The sequence below is a fragment of the Sodiomyces alkalinus genome, assembly GCF_003711515.1.
Source record: "Sodiomyces alkalinus F11 unplaced genomic scaffold SODALscaffold_10, whole genome shotgun sequence".
Lineage (NCBI taxonomy): Eukaryota > Fungi > Ascomycota > Sordariomycetes > Glomerellales > Plectosphaerellaceae > Sodiomyces > Sodiomyces alkalinus.
The window spans coordinates 1,412,157-1,429,517 of record NW_021167088.1 but is presented as its reverse complement, the minus strand read 5'-3'; the positions used below and the strand labels follow the sequence as shown (position 1 = coordinate 1,429,517).

At 56.4% G+C, this 17,361-nt stretch overlaps 7 protein-coding genes across 7 annotated transcripts; 5 read left to right on the top strand and 2 right to left on the bottom strand.

The window, feature by feature from the left end:
* Positions 1-1,351: 1,351 nt before the first annotated feature.
* On the top strand, positions 1,352-2,415 carry SODALDRAFT_320546 (hypothetical protein; the record flags this gene model as incomplete). The annotated part of the gene is made up of 2 exons (XM_028609547.1): positions 1,352-1,986; positions 2,076-2,415. The coding sequence occupies 2 exons, from the start codon at positions 1,352-1,354 to the stop codon at positions 2,413-2,415; spliced, it is 975 nt and encodes a 324-aa protein (XP_028463905.1).
* A 1,021-nt stretch (positions 2,416-3,436) lies between these two features.
* On the top strand, positions 3,437-7,633 carry SODALDRAFT_352917 (ATPase; the record flags this gene model as incomplete). Its single annotated transcript, XM_028613617.1, has 3 exons — positions 3,437-3,793; positions 3,935-7,005; positions 7,093-7,633. The coding sequence occupies 3 exons, from the start codon at positions 3,437-3,439 to the stop codon at positions 7,631-7,633; spliced, it is 3,969 nt and encodes a 1,322-aa protein (XP_028463904.1).
* A 545-nt stretch (positions 7,634-8,178) lies between these two features.
* Positions 8,179-9,407, bottom strand: SODALDRAFT_362955 (malate dehydrogenase; the record flags this gene model as incomplete). Its single annotated transcript, XM_028614514.1, has 3 exons — positions 8,179-9,017; positions 9,136-9,253; positions 9,357-9,407. The coding sequence occupies 3 exons, from the start codon at positions 9,405-9,407 to the stop codon at positions 8,179-8,181; spliced, it is 1,008 nt and encodes a 335-aa protein (XP_028463903.1).
* Positions 9,408-10,001: 594 nt separating this feature from the next.
* On the top strand, positions 10,002-12,174 carry SODALDRAFT_328470 (hypothetical protein). The gene has a single exon (XM_028610702.1). It carries the CDS (start codon positions 10,194-10,196, stop codon positions 11,886-11,888), a length of 1,695 nt encoding a protein of 564 aa, XP_028463902.1. The 5' UTR covers positions 10,002-10,193; the 3' UTR covers positions 11,889-12,174.
* Positions 12,175-12,680: 506 nt separating this feature from the next.
* Positions 12,681-13,394, top strand: SODALDRAFT_57753 (hypothetical protein). The gene has a single exon (XM_028615497.1). The coding sequence runs from the start codon at positions 12,752-12,754 to the stop codon at positions 13,118-13,120; it is 369 nt and encodes a 122-aa protein (XP_028463901.1). The 5' UTR covers positions 12,681-12,751; the 3' UTR covers positions 13,121-13,394.
* On the top strand, positions 13,395-15,573 carry SODALDRAFT_57754 (hypothetical protein). The gene is made up of 2 exons (XM_028615498.1): positions 13,395-14,312; positions 14,402-15,573. Exons 1-2 carry the CDS (start codon positions 13,668-13,670, stop codon positions 15,497-15,499), a joined length of 1,743 nt encoding a protein of 580 aa, XP_028463900.1. The 5' UTR covers positions 13,395-13,667; the 3' UTR covers positions 15,500-15,573.
* Positions 15,574-16,044: 471 nt separating this feature from the next.
* On the bottom strand, positions 16,045-17,257 carry SODALDRAFT_57745 (hypothetical protein). The gene has a single exon (XM_028615496.1). The coding sequence runs from the start codon at positions 17,021-17,023 to the stop codon at positions 16,223-16,225; it is 801 nt and encodes a 266-aa protein (XP_028463899.1). The 5' UTR covers positions 17,024-17,257; the 3' UTR covers positions 16,045-16,222.
* Between the last annotated feature and the right edge of the window lie 104 nt (positions 17,258-17,361).

The window sequence follows — 17,361 nt, the reverse complement described above, 5'->3', positions numbered from 1 at the left end:
TGTTTAAGAAAAGGAGAAAACGACCTATTATTATTGGGACTCAATGGGGAGACCTCACGTTTCAATATCGAGACCTCAAACGTGACATTTTACAGGGGCTATGAACCCGCCGCTAAGATATATATGTACCGCACCTATTTTGTATGTACACTTTATGTAGAAAATCGCAGGCGACATCGTAAACCTTAACGTATCACTTCCCACACCGTAACTCTGAATCTAACCGCCTAAAACACCATAATAATAAGTCACGATATCCTACACGATATCCTATATAAAATAACCGCCTACGGCTTCGAGATAAGTATTAAGATTTGAGTATTGGGATTGAGTGTTGAGATTGAGTTGGTTACTATGTTACCTACGATTATTTACATAATGTGTACATACAAAATAGGTGCGGTACATATGCATCTTGGCGGTGGCGTCATGGCCCCACTAGAATGTCACGTGTGAGGTCTCGATATTGAAACGTGAGGTCTCCCCATTGAATCCCTTATTATTCTGCTAATCCAAAGGTCCGACTTAACTATCAGGTACTTGACTTCTGGACCGCGATACTATACCTTAGCTTAACCATTACTATGCAAGTAAAGTAACTATAGCTAACTGTGCCTCTGGTAAATGCTCGTCTATAGGGGATATAATAACCTGGACGTTTGAAGTGCCTAGGTACTTTTGCCGTAACTGAGCTCACTACCTAAGGTAGGTAGGAACTGAGGCACCTTACGTAGGTACGGTACAAGCTTACTCAGGAGGGCCTGCTGCACTACGGACGTACAGTATACGAGGCCAAGAAGCTCTTTTCCAAGCCGAAAAACCAATGGTCCGCCTTGTCCATGCACCACAGAGACTAGCCCAGGGCTCGGCACCAACGTCGTACGCGTATTCGCATGGAGAACCCCATCGCCGAGAGCTCGAGTCTCCCGTCGCGCATTTCTTCGCTTCCGCCTGCCTCTTTACCTGTGCTGCTTCGAATGCTCCATACTATTGTGTCGGTGGCTTCTCCCTGCCCTGGTCTCTCTCTTTCGCTTTCTCCTCTTCCCTTCCCCCTACCTCCCCTCCCATCCTCCTCGTCCGTCGCCTCACCCTCAATTCCTTCAATTGATCTTTTTCGCATAGCACTCCACGCTCCTTGAGTTTACCGACGTTCTCTTGTTGCCAGCCTTGCGTACTTGCCTCCATTCGCGCCCACACTGAGGGTCCCCCGGATCTAGTTACGGAATACGGACACTTTCATTTTTTTCGACCTTGGCCCTCCTTGTCTCACGTCTTACCCGCTAAATTCCTACCTGGCATTTATTTATTTATTTATTGTACATATTATTATTATTATTACTATTATTGTATTATGCTTCTCCCCGCCCAGATCCTTCGCCTCGTCGCGACGTCGTCCCTTCTTTTCCCCCTCGCCGTCACCGCCCAGCGCAATCCCAAGCGCGGCCTCTGCTTCACGCCCAACGCAGACTACCCGGAGGACAACCAGGTCTGGACGCAGTCCGGGTCCCAGCTGTCCTGGTACTACAACTATGGCGTCGACCCGAGCCCGGCCTTCGCCGACCTCTCGCAGGAGGAGTTCGAGTTCATCCCCATGATGTGGGGCGTCGACCGCGACAACCTCCAGGACACCTCGTTCCGCGACCGCGTGGCGCGCCTCATCGAGGACGGCAGGAACATCACGCGCGTCATGGGCTTCAACGAGCCCGACATCGACCACTCGGGCGGCAGCGGCATCCCCCCCCGCGACGCCGCGCGCGCCTGGGTCGCCAATTTCGTGCCGCTGCAGGAGATGGGCATCCAGGTCGGCCTGCCCGCCATGACGGGCGCCCCCGCCGGTCTCGTCTGGTTGCACGAATTCCTCGACCACTGCTCCGAACTCGTTAGCTCTGGCAACAGCCGGACCAATTGCACCTACGACTTCCTTCCTGTGCATTGGTATGATAATTTTGAAGGCTTTGCCAGTCATATCGGCGAACGGGTATTTCAGTACGTTTCAATCTCCCCTTTCGCCCTCTCTTTCTACATTTCTACTACCCTAAGCTCTCCCCCATGCTCATCACGCACGCCTACTGCAGCTTCCCCAACACCTCCATCTGGGTTACCGAATACGCCTACGCCCACCAAGAACTGGAACCAACCCAGCAATTCTTCAACATGTCCCTCGAGTACATGGACCGTCTCGATGAAATCGGCGGCTACTCCTACTTCGGCGCCTTCCGGTCGGCCGAGAGCAACGTCGGCCCCAACGCCCCCTTTCTGAACAACGCCGGAGACCTGACCGACGTGGGCGCTTGGTACTTGGGCTTGGATACTACGGGCGTTGACCCGCAAAGCGCCGCTGTGCCGTGGCGCGCGCCGCTTGCCATGGTCGTCGCCGCCACCCTCGTCGGGGTTTCCTTCTCGGGGATTTACTGATAAAGATCTGACGATCGGCCTGTGTCTGGTTCCTTTTGCGGGTTTCGTGTTTATATTTCCGTCCGCTGTCCGCCGTCCGCTGTCCGCCGTCCGTCGGGGGATGTTGTATACTGTCGCCAAGTGGCGATCATCACTTGACTGTGCGCGACAAGTGTCTCCGAGGCGTGGACATGAAGAGCGACATATCATGATCATTATTCATATCTACACTACATGACCTTTCGACAGGACTTCGAGTTCCTGTACATTGCCGGCGCTGCGTCCCTTTGCGTCTAGATATCGCGCTGGAATTTGTCCCGGGTTTATTTCTCCTCCGACCGTTAAGGTGGATGATTTTGCTATTCATTTTTTGCCTCATATGATGGAACGGGCGTAGAAAGCGAATTTTTGAGTCTTTTGATGGTAAAGTTCGGTGTGTCGGTCCTTCGTAGTGTAGGTACCTAGGTATCCCAGGTGAAGCCGTTAACAGGTCGGGCGTGGCAACACCGCCCCACGGTGGCTTAAGCCAAGCCTGGGAGTTAAATGAGATGAGATCGCAATCAGTGCGTATACTTATTACCAAGTTGAAATACTAAATGGATACCTTAGCCCCGAGTCCCCACAGCATTACCTAAGCCGGGTAGGTACATCCATATACGTAATCACAATGGATTTCGCATTGGCCCGTCATTGGATTTTCAACTGCAATCGGGGGTGGAAAAACCCAGAAGTAATACGAAGACACTTGGACACATCACCAACTGGACGGCTTTCATCTCCGTTCTGCAGACCTCAGACCTACCATTACGTCCCCCTCCAGAACACATATCTGGACGAGGAGAGGACATCAAACGCACCCATCCCTGCGCGTCTGGCCTTTCCCAATGAGTGGCGACTTGCCTCAGCTCAACGTCCGCTGATTCCATTTCTCTCTTTCTTTTCCTATTCCTCCTATTCCCACTTTCCATCCCTCTGCTGCTCTGCTGCTCTCCTGCTCTCCTGCCTGCCTGTCTCTGCCCTCTCCACTAGGGTCTCGCCGGTCATGGCGCCCCTCGTCGATAACCCCCAGGTCAAGGCCGCCGAGCTTTGGAAGCCCTTGCCCCTCTACCTCCACACCTACGTGTGGCCTTTCGCCATTATCTGGCCCGTCTTCCTACGTTACTATCTGACGGCCGAGCTGTACGAGAAACACATCTCTTCCGAAGAATGGACTTTCGTCTGGATCGCCTCCATCGTCACGCTTCAAACCCTCGCTTGGTTGTGCACCCACTGGAGCGTCAACCTTCAGACCCTCTTCACAGCTTCGCGAGCCAAATCCATCCAAGACGCCGAGCTGATCAAGGTTGTGCCTATCGCTAACGCGGGGACTGCCGATGTTTGTGAAATCATCCGCGACCAGGTCCGTGTTGGAGCCCCTTCCCCTCCAAACTGCCCTCCGTCCCCTCTCTGTATTTCGTTACGCCACCCCACGACCTGTCTGATGTGACCAGGGCCGCAATGACCATGACACTGACACTTCGAGGTCTCTTTCTCTTTCTAGGTTGGCGGCAAGACAAACATCTCGTTCCTTTTCCAGAAGAGACGCTTTCTGTACGACCCGGCAGATCAGTGTTTCCGCACACTTACCTACGACATCGATGCCGAGCCGAAACCCAACATTGGCAAATACCAAAAGTCCAAGGGCCTGACCACCCAGGCTGAAGCGACCAGGCTGGAAGAACATTATGGCACGAACACCTTCGATATTCCCGTGCCCACCTTCACCGAGCTCTTCAAGGAACATGCTGTTGCCCCCTTCTTTGTCTTCCAAGTGTTCTGTGTCGGTCTTTGGATGCTTGACGAGTACTGGTACTACTCTCTCTTCACCCTCTTCATGCTCGTCACCTTTGAGAGCACCGTCGTTTGGCAACGCCAGCGCACCCTCAACGAATTCCGCAGCATGAGCATCAAGCCCTATGAGATCTATGCCTATCGCGCTGGGAAATGGACCGAAATCATGAGCGACAAGCTTCTGCCCGGCGATCTCGTCTCAGTCGGACGCACAAAGGAGGACAGTGGCGTTGCCTGCGACATGCTGCTCGTCGAGGGTACGGCCATTGTCAACGAAGCCATGCTGTCGGGAGAGAGCACCCCGCTCTTGAAGGAATCTATCCAGCTGCGCCCCGCAGATACCCCCATAGAGCCCGAGGGCCTGGACAAGAACGCCTTCCTCTGGGGCGGCACCAAGGTCCTCCAGGTCACGCACGGTAACCCGGACGAGCCTAAGCCCAAGCTGGCTTCCGGGGTTCCTCCTCCTCCCGACAACGGCGCCATGGCCATTGTTCACAAGACCGGCTTCGAGACATCCCAGGGGAGCCTCGTCCGGACCATGATCTACTCGACCGAACGTGTCTCTGCCGGCAATGCCGAGGCTCTTTTCTTCATTCTCTTCCTCCTCATCTTTGCCATCGCCGCCTCGTGGTACGTCTGGGACGAGGGTGTCCGGAAAGACCGCAAGCGCTCCAAGCTCCTCCTCGACTGCATTTTGATCGTCACGAGCGTCGTGCCGCCCGAACTGCCCATGGAGCTGAGTCTGGCCGTCAACACTAGTCTGGCCGCTCTGGCGAAACTGGCCATTTTCTGCACTGAACCGTTCCGCATTCCCTTTGCCGGGCGCATCGACGTCGCCTGCTTCGACAAGACGGGCACCCTGACCGGCGAGGATCTGGTTGTCGAGGGCATTGCCGGTCTAGGTCTGGGCCACTCGGGAACCGATACCCCTCGGGAATCCGATGGCGCCCATTCCCACCTGACACCTGTCAAACAGATCGGCCTCGAGACCACTTTGGTGCTGGCATCGGCCCATGCTCTCGTGAAACTGGACGACGGCGAAATTGTCGGCGATCCCATGGAGAAGGCTACCCTGGCCTCCCTGGGGTGGATGCTCGGGAACAATGATACGCTTAGGGCCAAGCCCGCTACGGTGGCTGCCACGGGAATTGATGGCACCGTTCAGGTCAAGCGTCGCTTCCAATTCTCCTCCGCCTTGAAACGACAGAGCTCTGTTGCGACCGTCAACGGCTTGGACAGGACCGGGAAGAAGCTCCGTGGCACCTTTGCCGGTGTCAAGGGAGCACCCGAGACCATCATGAAGATGCTTGCCACTGTGCCGGCGAACTACGAGGAGACCTACAAGTTCTTCACCCGCCGCGGATCCCGTGTTCTTGCGCTGGCCTACAAGCAGCTCACCACGGATGGTGAACTTGCGGCGTCCAGAATCAACGACCTGAAGCGGGAAAAGGTAGAGGCCGACTTGACCTTTGCTGGTTTCCTCATCCTCTCCTGTCCCCTCAAGGAAGACGCTAAACAGGCGGTCCAAATGCTCAACGAAAGCAGCCATCGCGTTGTCATGATCACTGGAGACAACCCCCTCACCGCCGTGTATGTGGCGCGCGATGTCGAGATTGTGGATCGCGACGTGTTGATTCTCGACGCTCCGGAAGACGCCGATGCCGCACATCAGCTTGTCTGGCGTAGCGTCGACGACCAAGTCAACATTCCCGTGGATCCGTCCAAGCCTATCGACCCGGAGATTATCAAGTCCAAGGATCTCTGCGTGACCGGTTACGCCCTGGCCAAGTTCAAGGGCCAACCCGCATGGAACTCGCTACTTCGACACACCTGGGTCTACGCCCGTGTGTCGCCGAAGCAGAAGGAAGACATCCTGCTCGGACTCAAGGACATGGGCTACTACACTTTGATGGCCGGTGACGGAACCAACGACGTCGGCGCGCTCAAGCAAGCCCATATCGGTGTTGCTCTTCTCAACGGAACCCAGGAGGATCTTGTCCGCATTGCGGAACACTCCCGGAACACGAAGATGAAGGAAGTATACCAAAAGCAGGTCGATCTGATGGCTCGCTTCAACCAGCCAGCGCCTCCTGTGCCCGTCATGATCGCCCATCTCTTCCCGCCTGCGCCTAACAACCCCCATTACCAGAAGGCCATCGAACGCGAGGCAAAGAAGAAGAACGTCACTCCCGAGCAATACGCCAAATCGCTAGGCCACGACATGGAGACCGTCACGTCGCCCGGCGCGCAGCAGCTTCTGAACCAGGACCCCAGGGACGCGAGACGACTCGCCCAGGCCCAGAAGAACGCCTCTTCGCTCGCCGACAAGATGACGACCTCTATGCTGGAAAGCGAGCTTGCCGACGACAACGAGCCCCCGACCCTGAAGCTCGGCGACGCATCCGTGGCGGCGCCTTTCACGAGCAAGCTCCGCAACGTCATCGCCGTGCCAAACATCATCCGCCAGGGACGGTGCACGTTGGTTGCCACCATCCAGATGTACAAGATCCTGGCTCTGAACTGCCTGATTTCCGCCTACAGCCTCAGCGTCCTGTACCTCGAGGGCATCAAGTTCGGCGACGGCCAGTACACCATCAGTGGCGTTCTGATGAGCGTTTGTTTCCTGTCGCTGTCTCGCGCTCGCGTCGTCGAGGGCCTTTCCAAGGAGCGACCGCAGCCTCACATTTTCAACTTTTACATTATTGGCTCCATTCTTGGCCAGTTTGCCGTTCACGTCGGGACCCTGATTTACGTCGCCAGGTTCTGCGACCGTCTTGCGCCGTATGTGTAGCCCTTTACCCATGGTGGCGGGCGTTTCTTTTTCTTCTTCTTTGGAATACCGATTTGCTGACATGACATTCCCCACAGTCGCTCGGATGATGTCGACCTGGAGGCCGAGTTCTCTCCCAGCCTCCTCAACAGCGCCGTCTACCTCCTCCAGCTCATCCAGCAGATCAGCACCTTCGCGATCAACTACCAGGGCCGCCCGTTCCGCGAGTCGCTCTCGGAGAACCGCGGCATGTTCTACGGCATCGTCGGCGTGACGGCCCTCGCGTTCTCGTGCTCGATGGAGCTCGTGCCCGAGATCAACCAGCAGATGAAGCTGGTGCCCTTCACCGCCGAGTTCAAGACGACCATGACGACGGTCATGCTCTTGGACTATGCGGCGTGCTGGGCCATCGAGGTTGTTCTCAAATGGCTCTTCTCCGACTTCCGGCCAAGAGATATCGCCCTCCGCCGGGCCGACCAGCTTGAGCGGGAGAAGGCCCGGAAGGAGGAGGAGGCGAGGAGGCTTGCTGAGGAGGAGGATCGGAAGGAAGCCGAGAAGATCGAGGAGCTGGAGCGGAAGATCGAGGCAAGGAAGCAGCAATTACAGGCCTTGCGGCAGGGGGGTCAGCCAGGGCGGTAGAGGGCCTTTAGGGCTGCCTTTGTTTTTCTGGGGTGTATGATAGATGTCACTGGTAAACATGTTAGAGAGATAGATTTGACATAAATTACCTCCGTTTTTTTAATTTCCTGTCGATGTCCCCTGGCGTGACCAAATCCACGGCATCGTTGTATCGTTCAGTGGCTAAGGTAGCAACAGACTTGGGGACGTGGTCACAGGTCGAAGATTTGGAAGAACAAGGGACGAAAGGGGAGCAGATACGATGAAAAAGCGAAGAACATAGCAAGAGGGAATTTCGTCGTGTATTTGGAGCAGTATTATTATACAGTGGGAGAAGCTCAAAAGAGTCGGTACCAACATGAGGGCCAGCAGGAAATTAAAGCAGTTAAATCTCTTCAGACGCCTCAATCCCATTACCATCGACTGACCCCCCCATCGGCCCATCATCCAGCTCTTGGAATGCCAAGGCCCGGTAGAGTCAGTCGGGTCCCAGAGCCCTCACGCAGCGTGGAACGACACAAGCCGCTAACTAACGCCGACTGAATGATTTTTTCTTCTTCTTTTTTTTACATGGGGGGGTTGGCAGCGACGAAAGCGACACCCTTCTCAATGTTCTTCTTGAGGTCGCCGAAGCAGGCCTCGAGGAGCTTCTGCTCGTGGGCGTCCACCTCGCCGACAGGGAGGATCTTCTCGACGCCGTTGGGGCCGAGCTCGACGCGGGACGAGAAGAAGTCGATGCCCTGGTCCTTGTAGAGGGGCGAGTCGACGAAGGTGGGCTCGACGACGCCCTTCTCGCCCTGGGAGGCGCGGAGGAGCGAGTCGGCCATGCGGGCGCCGGCCATGGCCATGGAGAGGGTGGCGGAGCCGGCGCCGTCCTTGGCCTTGACGACCTCGTCGCCGCCGAACTGGACGCGGTTGACGAGCTCGGCGTTGGCGGAGAGGTCCGGGTGCTTGGACTGGCTGAAGAGCGGCACGATGGTGACGCCGGAGTGGCCGCCGACGACGGTGATCTCCTCGTCCTTGGGGTCGGTGCCCTTGATCTCGGAGACGAAGCGCGAGGCGCGGACGACGTCGAGGGTGGTGACGCCGAAGAGGCGCTTGGGGTTGTAGACGCCGCGGGCCTTGTAGACCTCAGCGCAGATGGGGACGGTGGAGTTGACGGGGTTGGCAATGATGAGGAGGTTGGCCTCCGGGGCGGCCTCGGCGGCGGCCTTGGCGAGGTCGCGCACGATAGAGGCGTTGGTGTTGAAGAGGTCGTCACGGGTCATGCCAGGCTTGCGGGGGACGCCGGCGGGGATCAGGATGATGTCCGAGCCCTTGAGGGCCTGGGCCAGGCCGGTGGGGGTGGGATTATAGCCCTTGACGGTAGACTTGGTGTTGACGTGGGAGATGTCGGCAGCGACGCCTAGAAGGGTTGTCAGGGAAAAGTCACGGAAGAAGCGAGGGCAAAAGAATGGATTCTTTGGTACGGCAGAGGGATGAGGGATGAGGATGCTATGGGAAAGGAATTTGCTTCAACGTACCAGGTCCGCCGCGGATATCGTAGAGAGCCAGCTCGGTAACACGAGGGTTCATCTTCAGGAGGAGCGAGAGCGGCTGGCCAATGCCGCCAGCAGCACCAAGGACCGTAACCTTGGAAAGCTACAGGGAAAGAGTAAGGTCAGATCTCGGTTCAATCCAATGGGGTGTACCCAGATCAAGAAGCCCAAAAGAGCAAAGAGGAGTAAAGCGAGAGAAGACTTACGTTCCTGGTGGAAGCCGAGAACATACGGCGCTGGATCCGAGGAGCGAACATCTTGACTGTCGAGGCTTCTAAGAAATAAAAGCAAACTGTCGATGGGGTGAAGACGCGAGCATGGGCGAGGAAGGGGAAATGACAGGAGGTGGAATGGTTTGCCGGGGAGTGAGCAAAAAAAAAAAAAAACCGAAAAATTGAAAAAAAGAAAAGAGGAAAAGGATAGATGGACAAGTGGAAAGTTGACTTGTTGAGGATCTGTCCCCGGGGCTGAATGCGAGCCGGGTTGTCATTCGTTGTTTAACTGGTCCATTAACCAGGCAGCCCAATCATGCAGCCGGGTCTTCACTCGTACCTAGGTACGGAGTACGGAGTGTGGAGCGCCTCAGCAACCAGCGTACCCCGTACCCCGTACTCCGTACAAAGTACTTCGAATACGATGGAAACACGGAACATCCGGACGCTGTTCTCTAATAAGCGCATAGGCTCGGTAGTATTCGGACAAATATCGGACAGCCACCAGCCACATAAGAAGTATCAAGCCACACTTTTACCGAATGAGCCAGTTAAACAGGGGAAACAGGGGGTTCGTCATGTGGCGCGACCTCAAAGAGCTTTAGCCATGAACCTCCCCACTACCTTAGGTTAGAAATCCCAGGCTTTTACTCGGTACTTCCCTTGTCGACAAGAAGAACAAAGGATGCCAACTTGTTGAAATACACGGCATCGTTGTTAAACTTGGGGACCCCCTCTTCCATTTCCTCCTTTTTCTATCCTTCGCCTACATATCCTATTACGCCACTCGGTTCGTCATACTCAGACTACCTAGGTAGCGAACAGCCAGCCATGTCATTATCACAACTTGCCCATCTCCTCCCACTTCCGGAGGAGGAGTTGCAACAAGTGGTTGATTATGCCTCGACATTGTCCAAGGAAGAAGCAGCCGCACACTTTGGCAACCTCCTCGGCGATTCTCCAGCAGCAATCGAGTTCATTTCATCCTTCAATGCCCGCCGACACAACCCAAAACCCGACCCTACTCCCGCCTCTGGTTCAGCCGCTACCAGTACTCGACAAGTCGAGGTTCCCCCCAAATCCAGACGAGGCCAGAGTAGGAAAAAGAAGGGGGCGCTGCATACTCCGGCGGCCCGGCAAGTAGGTTCGCAAGCCCCGCCTCCAGGGACGGCATATAGCAAGAAGGGTCTGGAAGAGGATTACATACCGAAGCGTCCGAGTTCAGCGGTCGAGACGACAGCCCAGGCAGCTCCCAGAGTACAACAAGGACCCCCGACAAGCGCGACACCGCCGCCGCAACCACAACCGCAACCGCAACAGCAACAGCAACAGCAGCGAACGGCAGCAGGCTACCTCATCTCGGAAGGACCGACAAAGACCAAGTCCAAATCCACTCCGGTAACGCGGTCAACGACACCCAAGTCGAGAAATGAAAACACAAAAGTGACCATCACGGGGGGTCTCCCGATGGCCGGAGCATCAACAGCGCTGAAAGACCTGGACGCGGCGATCCGGACGCTGGAGATGACCACCAACCCCACGCTGCAGGGCGACGTGAAGACGAGGCGATGCAACTGCGTGGCGACGCGCCACGGTCTCCAATCCGCTGCACCAAACTGCCTGTCCTGCGGCAAGGTGATCTGTCTCAAGGAAGGCCTCGGGCCTTGCACGTACTGCGGGGCGCCGCTCCTCAGCTCGGACGACGTACAGGCCATGGTGAGGGAGCTGAGGGCCGAGATGGGCCGCGAGAAGATGGCGGCCGACAGGGATGCGCGTAGGCGGCCTGAGATTAGCAAGAAACCCGCGCCTTTCGGCCAGCACCGAGCCACCGGCGCGGCAGCCGGCAACTCCTCCTCCCATGCGGAGGCGGAAGCCCAGGCAAGGGCGCACCGGGACAAGCTGCTGGGTTTCCAGGCGCAAAACGCCCAGCGTACGACGGTGCGGGACGAGGCGGCGGATTTCGACGTGTCCGGCGCCATGGCCGGGACGGGGGGCAGTATCTGGTCCACGCCGGAGGAGAGGGCGCGGGAGCTGAAGCGACAGCAGAAAGTCCTGCGAGAGATGGAATGGAATGCCCGGCCCGAGTATGAGAAGAGGCGGCAGATTGTGAGTATCGATTTAGTCGGCGGCCGGGTGGTGAAGCAGATGGCCGCGGTTGAGCGGCCCCCAACGCCGGAAGACGATGGCGTGATGAATGAAGGGGTGGATGCGGACGAGGATGAGGGAGGAGTCCGGATCGGTGGGGTCACGGCTGACGATTTGTCCTTACGAGGGCCGTCTGGGGGTGGTGGTGGCGGCGGCGGCGGCGGCGGCGTCGGTGGCGCGTTTAGCCACAATCCGTTACTCGGTCATCTCATCAAGCCAGTATACGAGCCCAAAGGAAAAAGGACAGAGCTCGAGGGGAGGAAGGATCGGAAGACGAAATGGAGACGGGTCCAGGATGATACCAACGATAACGAAGGCGTGATTTTAGACGGGGGGGTGCATGGATTCTCGACGACTGCCGACGAGCCAGCGTGCGGATAAAGAGAGCATGTTATGAAGAGACGCCTATACGGAGTACCTATGTGATATCTCATCATAGACATAGCAAGCGGAGAATCAAGTCGCAATGCGTGAAGCTGAACTGAGTGCGTGTCCATCCACACTGGCTTGACCAGTATTCGTATAGGCATTTCGAGGCACAGTGTCACGATCCCGTATATTCCCGTCTCTTCAACCAGGTTAGGCTCAGTCGCCATCGTTCAGAAGTCGAAGACATTATTTCATGGCAGTATCGGGTAATAATAAACAAAATAAATAATATAACACCCAACGAAAGCAGTCGACGAACATTGGAGAGACAGCAAGACATGGAAGCGACGGAAACAGGAGCGAAACGGCAGACGGCAGGCTTACGCACGTGACTTCGTGTCTTGGGTGGTTCGTGCGTCCCGAGACACTTGCCAACGACTCGGTTCCTTTGTCGAGCGAAAGTCGGCCTTTGGATGGATGGGTGCATGCGTCGAAAACCAGGAAACGATCCATGTCTTGATGGTTCTGCGAACGTATCTCTATGTTCTACGGCATTCTGCGATGATATCATTTAACCTGCTATTTAATGAGGTTTTCAACAGTACCATTTCTTAATGCAGTGTTGGGAAAATGACTTCCTAATAAGTACTGCTCGGGAGGGAAGGTATCGAAGTAGCACGTCAGGGTCACCTGCATTTGTGGACAAAGTATGCCGCGTGTACCCAATAAGTATGGCGGTGTCAAAGTGTACACGCAATACCTTAACCGAGGGTTCTAGACGCAAAACATGATCCTACACGCACAGGACGTTCATTTACAATGGAAATAGGGCAAAGCGAGTGTCTCTAGGACGGTGCACTCATTTCTTCCCACCAATGTGGTACTTCGTATCTCCATCTCTATTTCTTCAGGGGGTCTTCGGATGCCCAAGTGTCCTCGTAAGCTCAGCCCGTGACTGTACACTAAAAAGGGTTCAGAGATGCTCGGGCAGGTATACGGAGTTATTAGGACGGGAAACGGGACGGCTCACGGGTCCCCCCACTAAAACAGGCCAAGGTCCCCCGCCTCCAGTGGTGGGTGCGACTGTCCAGGCGGGTACCTCCAGAGTACCTTCAGCACTGGGACCCACATCTTCAGCGCTGCCGCCCGCATTTGTCAGTTCATGCGCAGAAAAAAAACGCGTTCGATGTGGAAAGGGCGGTGCAGGACCGCGTTGGGACAGAGCGCCTGACGGTGGTGACTGACCGACTTGCACTGCAAGGAGGAGCCCAGGACCCCGAACACCCACCAGCACCAGCACCACCACCCACCACCACCCACCACCCATCGCCAAACATCCTCAACCTCACTACAAGGTCGACGACCCAAGACCCTCGCTTCTGCCAATTCTAACATATCATTTTGCTCCCCATCATCTTCACCGGATAGCAATTATCGGGGCTTTTGTATTGCTATTCGCAGCGTCGTCTCGCCCCCCGAACAAAGGATCCCGCCACGCTTGGCTCTAGATCAATTGGCGTCGACAATACCTCGTTCATTCGCCCCATCGCTTTGGCCGCGTCAGTCCTTGCTATCAGCCTAGCTAGACGATACTCGCATGCACCATAGTTCGGGCTGGCCAACGTCATATCCGCATCTCGCATCCGCTAACCGCGTCAATCCTTCTTCACCGCGTTGCCTCTGGATACTACGTGCAGCATTCCCGTGCGACATTCGAGACGACTTGCCCCTTCTCCCCATCTCTCTCCGTACCGACATTCAACCACTTTATTTCTTGCGCAACGGATAAGTATGAGCCCTGCGTCGATATCACCACTCCTCGACCACAGGGGCGGCACTCGGCTCGGGAAACATATCCAACTCCCACCCTCTGGTGACCATCCTGCTCAGATGGCGTCCGACGTGTCCTCTGACGCGACGGCCACGTCGCACATTCATCTCGCCCGGGAACAACCTTCTGCATCCGTCTCTGTCCCCGACTCTACCCCCACCAACTCACAAACGTCCTTCCTGTCCGACAACGCCCGCCACACGCTAGAACATCTGTCTGAAGCCGCGTTTCAGAGGGCATCCGGCCCCGTTCACCAATGGACCCTCTCCTCCCAAGGCACATCACAAGATTCCAACGTTACCATCAACTCGGACAAGGTCTTCAGCCCGTCTGCCAGCCAAAGAGACACGGTAGTCGACCCCAACAACGGCCACATGTCGAGCCAGGAATCCCAGTTGTTCCAGCTGTCCCAGCTCGCTGCTGCCCAGGACAAGATGCCCTATGCAGACCCAGACCCTTCAGACGGCACCATCCCGTCACGAAAGCGAATGTTGAACGGTGCCGTAAAAGAGCGCACTACGACGTCCCCCCCTGGTCGGGGGGGTCATTCGAGAAACGCGAGTACCGTCTCGGTCGCGTCAACCACGACCAGCACGATCGGTGATGTGAGTAGCAGTATAGGACAGCTTGGCTCTCCCTCTCTCTTTCCGCCTCTGTCACTATCTACGGACCGGCCTAACAGGAATCCCCACAGTTATCCAACGATCTGAAGACCCGATTATCCTATGCCATGGTCAAGCTGAACCATGGATGGCAGTCACACTCCATTGACGAAGTCGAATCCCTGGCCTCCCACGCGGCCTCACCCACCTCGAGTCATTCCACCCTCAACGGTCGCCAGGGTTCCTGTTCCTCGGCCAGTCCTCGCTTCGTCCCAGCCGTCAGGAACGGGAATGGGCATCCCAGCGCAATACCCACGGGTTCGAATCTGAGCCCGGTCGCTTACGATACCTTTTGGAGGGACGGGAACAAGGCTTGTTCGGGTGGCCACGACTCCGCGTCGCCGCCGACCCCTGCACACCTCAGTCCTGGCCTGGCCTCCCCTGCTCCTATTCAGCCCTCGCGTCCGACCGCCGCACACCACCCCCGTCGAAATTCGAACCCGCGGTACACGCCGACCCTTCTCTCCATGTCCCACAGCGCGTCTTCGCATGCACCGAACCAACAACATCCGGGACCCGCATCTGTGTCCGACCCCATCCTCTTCTCTCCGCACCAGAACGTGCGCGAGCAGGATGCGATCGAGACGCTGCTTTTTATGAGCAGTCCGGGCAACTCGACGAACACGAAGCACACCTTTGCCACATCGCCACCCATGTCGGCATCGGCATCGGCATCGGCATCGGCACCATCGTCGCAACATGCTCCGACGGGACGGCATGCCTTGCCTACTTCTCAGCCGCGCAAGAGTCTCCCGGACCGCCGGCCACAGCCGTCTCAGAAAAAGGTCGGCTTCGAGAAGAGCCCCGGCGGGAGAACGGCAGCCAGCGATATGGACGTCGACGGTGATTCGCAGTCGGGCACGCCGCGCAGCATCGTGCGGCGAAGGGTGAACGGGTCTCACTCCGGCATGTCGCCATACACTCCCGGGCTCGGGCTTGGCCACCGCATGCAGCTTTCCTTACCTGCTGCGCTGGGAAGCAGTCAGCTGAGGCCACGGCCACGGTTGTCGGACGAGGACATCGAACGGATGCTGGATCGTGTTGCTCAACGAGCAGAAAACGACAGCTCGGATGATGAGGAGATTCAGATTCCGAAGAGACGGGCGAGAGCAGGGACTGTGGGATCCTAAGGTTTCCGGACGAGCTTCTTTTTTTTTTGTTTTGTTTTCTTTTCTTCCGACACTTGGTACTACGGGGCGGTGTTACAACTGATTAGTAAATGGTTGTTTTTATGGTCTGTTAATCCATCCACCGCTCTCTCAGCGACGCATTGGATATTCAACGAGGGAGCATCCGGTGACAGGACATTGCGGCGTCTCCTCTTTTTTTTTTTTTAATGTTCTTATTTTCCTTTTCCTCCATTTTTCTCTCTTTAGTGATGGACAGGCTGGGCTGCACGGGTTGTCGTTGATCTATTGGTCTATAACCTGCCAGACCATGTACTTGAGCGAGATATTCCAGCACTCTATATATCTGAGCGAACTGGAGGCGATGCATTCAAAGGATATCACGGTTATGCCAATCATCAGTTGTCTTGTCGTGAAACCTCGTGTCCTGGGGCAGAGGGTATTTTATTTTATTTTATTTTATTTTATTTTTTCGTCCATAACCGGAAACAGGGTTTGAAATTGGTGCCGAGTACGATCATAGTGTGTTCAGTTCGTGACGAAGTGCTTCACACATTCTTACTAGACAAATCAACGTAAAATGTCTTACAAACCAGCCGTATCAGCAAACCGTATTGATGAAAGCTCGGCTACTTCCTCTCACCATCGATCCTAATTCCCCTATGCCCTATGCCCTATGCCCCTATTCCCTTGGTTTACCACCCCAAGTACGCACACGCACCCCGGCTAACGTTTCCCAAGGAAATTCTGCACCATACCACCCAACCCACCACTACTCTGCGCAGCCTGCTGGTTGCCGTACGGGGAGCCGGCATAACCCTGCTGCTGAGGGGCGTGGCCGTAACCACCCTGGCCCTGGTAGCCGTGCTGGTAACCGTGCTGGTGTTGCTGCGGGTAATGTTGGGTTTGGTCGTTCTTCCCGCCGGTGAAGCGGTCCTCCACCTTGTTCGCGACGAGGGAGCCGACCAAGGCGCCCGCCACGGTGCCGAGCTTGCCGCCCATGAACTTCCTGCCGATGTAGCCGCCTGCTGCGCCGCCGCCTACTGTGGCGAGGATGCCGCGGTCGCCGTCTTCGCCGAATTGGGCGTCGGAGCCGGGAGGGCCTTGGTGGTCTGGTGTGCGGGTTTGGTGGTCGTTGCCCTGGGGCTGCTGTTGCTGTTGCTGTTGCTGTTGCTGGTGCTGTTGAGAGGAGTAGGAGGAGGAGGAGTGGTGGGATTGGGCGCTTGAGGGCCGGGCGGTCGGGTTAGGGGCTGTTTGTGGTGTTGGGTATGGCGAGAGGTGGGAGGTGGAAGGGGCCGGCGAGCCGTAGGTCGGCTGAGGGGGGTAGGCTTGCGGGTGGTGTTGCTGCTGGGTGTACTGCGGCTGGGGGGGGTAGCCGGCTCCGGGGGATGGTTGTTGTTGATGGTGGCTATACTGGGCTTGGGCAGGGTAGCCGCTCTGCGGGGGGTAGCCGCTCTGCGGGGGGTAGCCGCTCTGGTTTTGGCCGCTTTGGCTTCCGCCGCCGCCGTAGTAGTGTTGAGCTGACATTTTTTCTTCTTTGGCAAATGGACGTGGGTGAGATGGGCCGATGGGACTTGGATACCGGTATCGTAGGAGTTTGACAGATGGATATGATGAGTCGGTGGGATAGGTGGTGGATATGACTGAGCCGAGTGGGGAGATGACAGGTGGAAAGTTCCAGAGGTAGAGAATGTGTTCACGTGTGAGGGCGACTGGTTTAAATAGGGGAAAACGAACGAAGGGGGCAAGAAGTGTTATACGGAAACTAAGGGGGTTCCCAAGCGTCGGGGTGGTGGCGTGGCCTCCCTGCGCTTCGGGTTTAGCTGGGCTGGGCTTGGGATTAGCTTGTGAGGCGCAGAGCAGAA

Bases quoted from the DNA above. Each gene is read 5' to 3' on its own strand.
- SODALDRAFT_57753 (XM_028615497.1), top strand. From the start codon at position 12,752: ATGTGGTACTTCGTATCTCCATCTCTATTTCTTCAGGGGGTCTTCGGA.
- SODALDRAFT_328470 (XM_028610702.1), top strand. From the start codon at position 10,194: ATGTCATTATCACAACTTGCCCATCTCCTCCCACTTCCGGAGGAGGAG.
- SODALDRAFT_57745 (XM_028615496.1), bottom strand. From the start codon at position 17,023: ATGTCAGCTCAACACTACTACGGCGGCGGCGGAAGCCAAAGCGGCCAA.
- SODALDRAFT_57754 (XM_028615498.1), top strand. From the start codon at position 13,668: ATGAGCCCTGCGTCGATATCACCACTCCTCGACCACAGGGGCGGCACT. The intron at 14,313-14,401 runs GTGAGTAGCAGT...GAATCCCCACAG, and splicing joins CGACCAGCACGATCGGTGAT to TTATCCAACGATCTGAAGAC.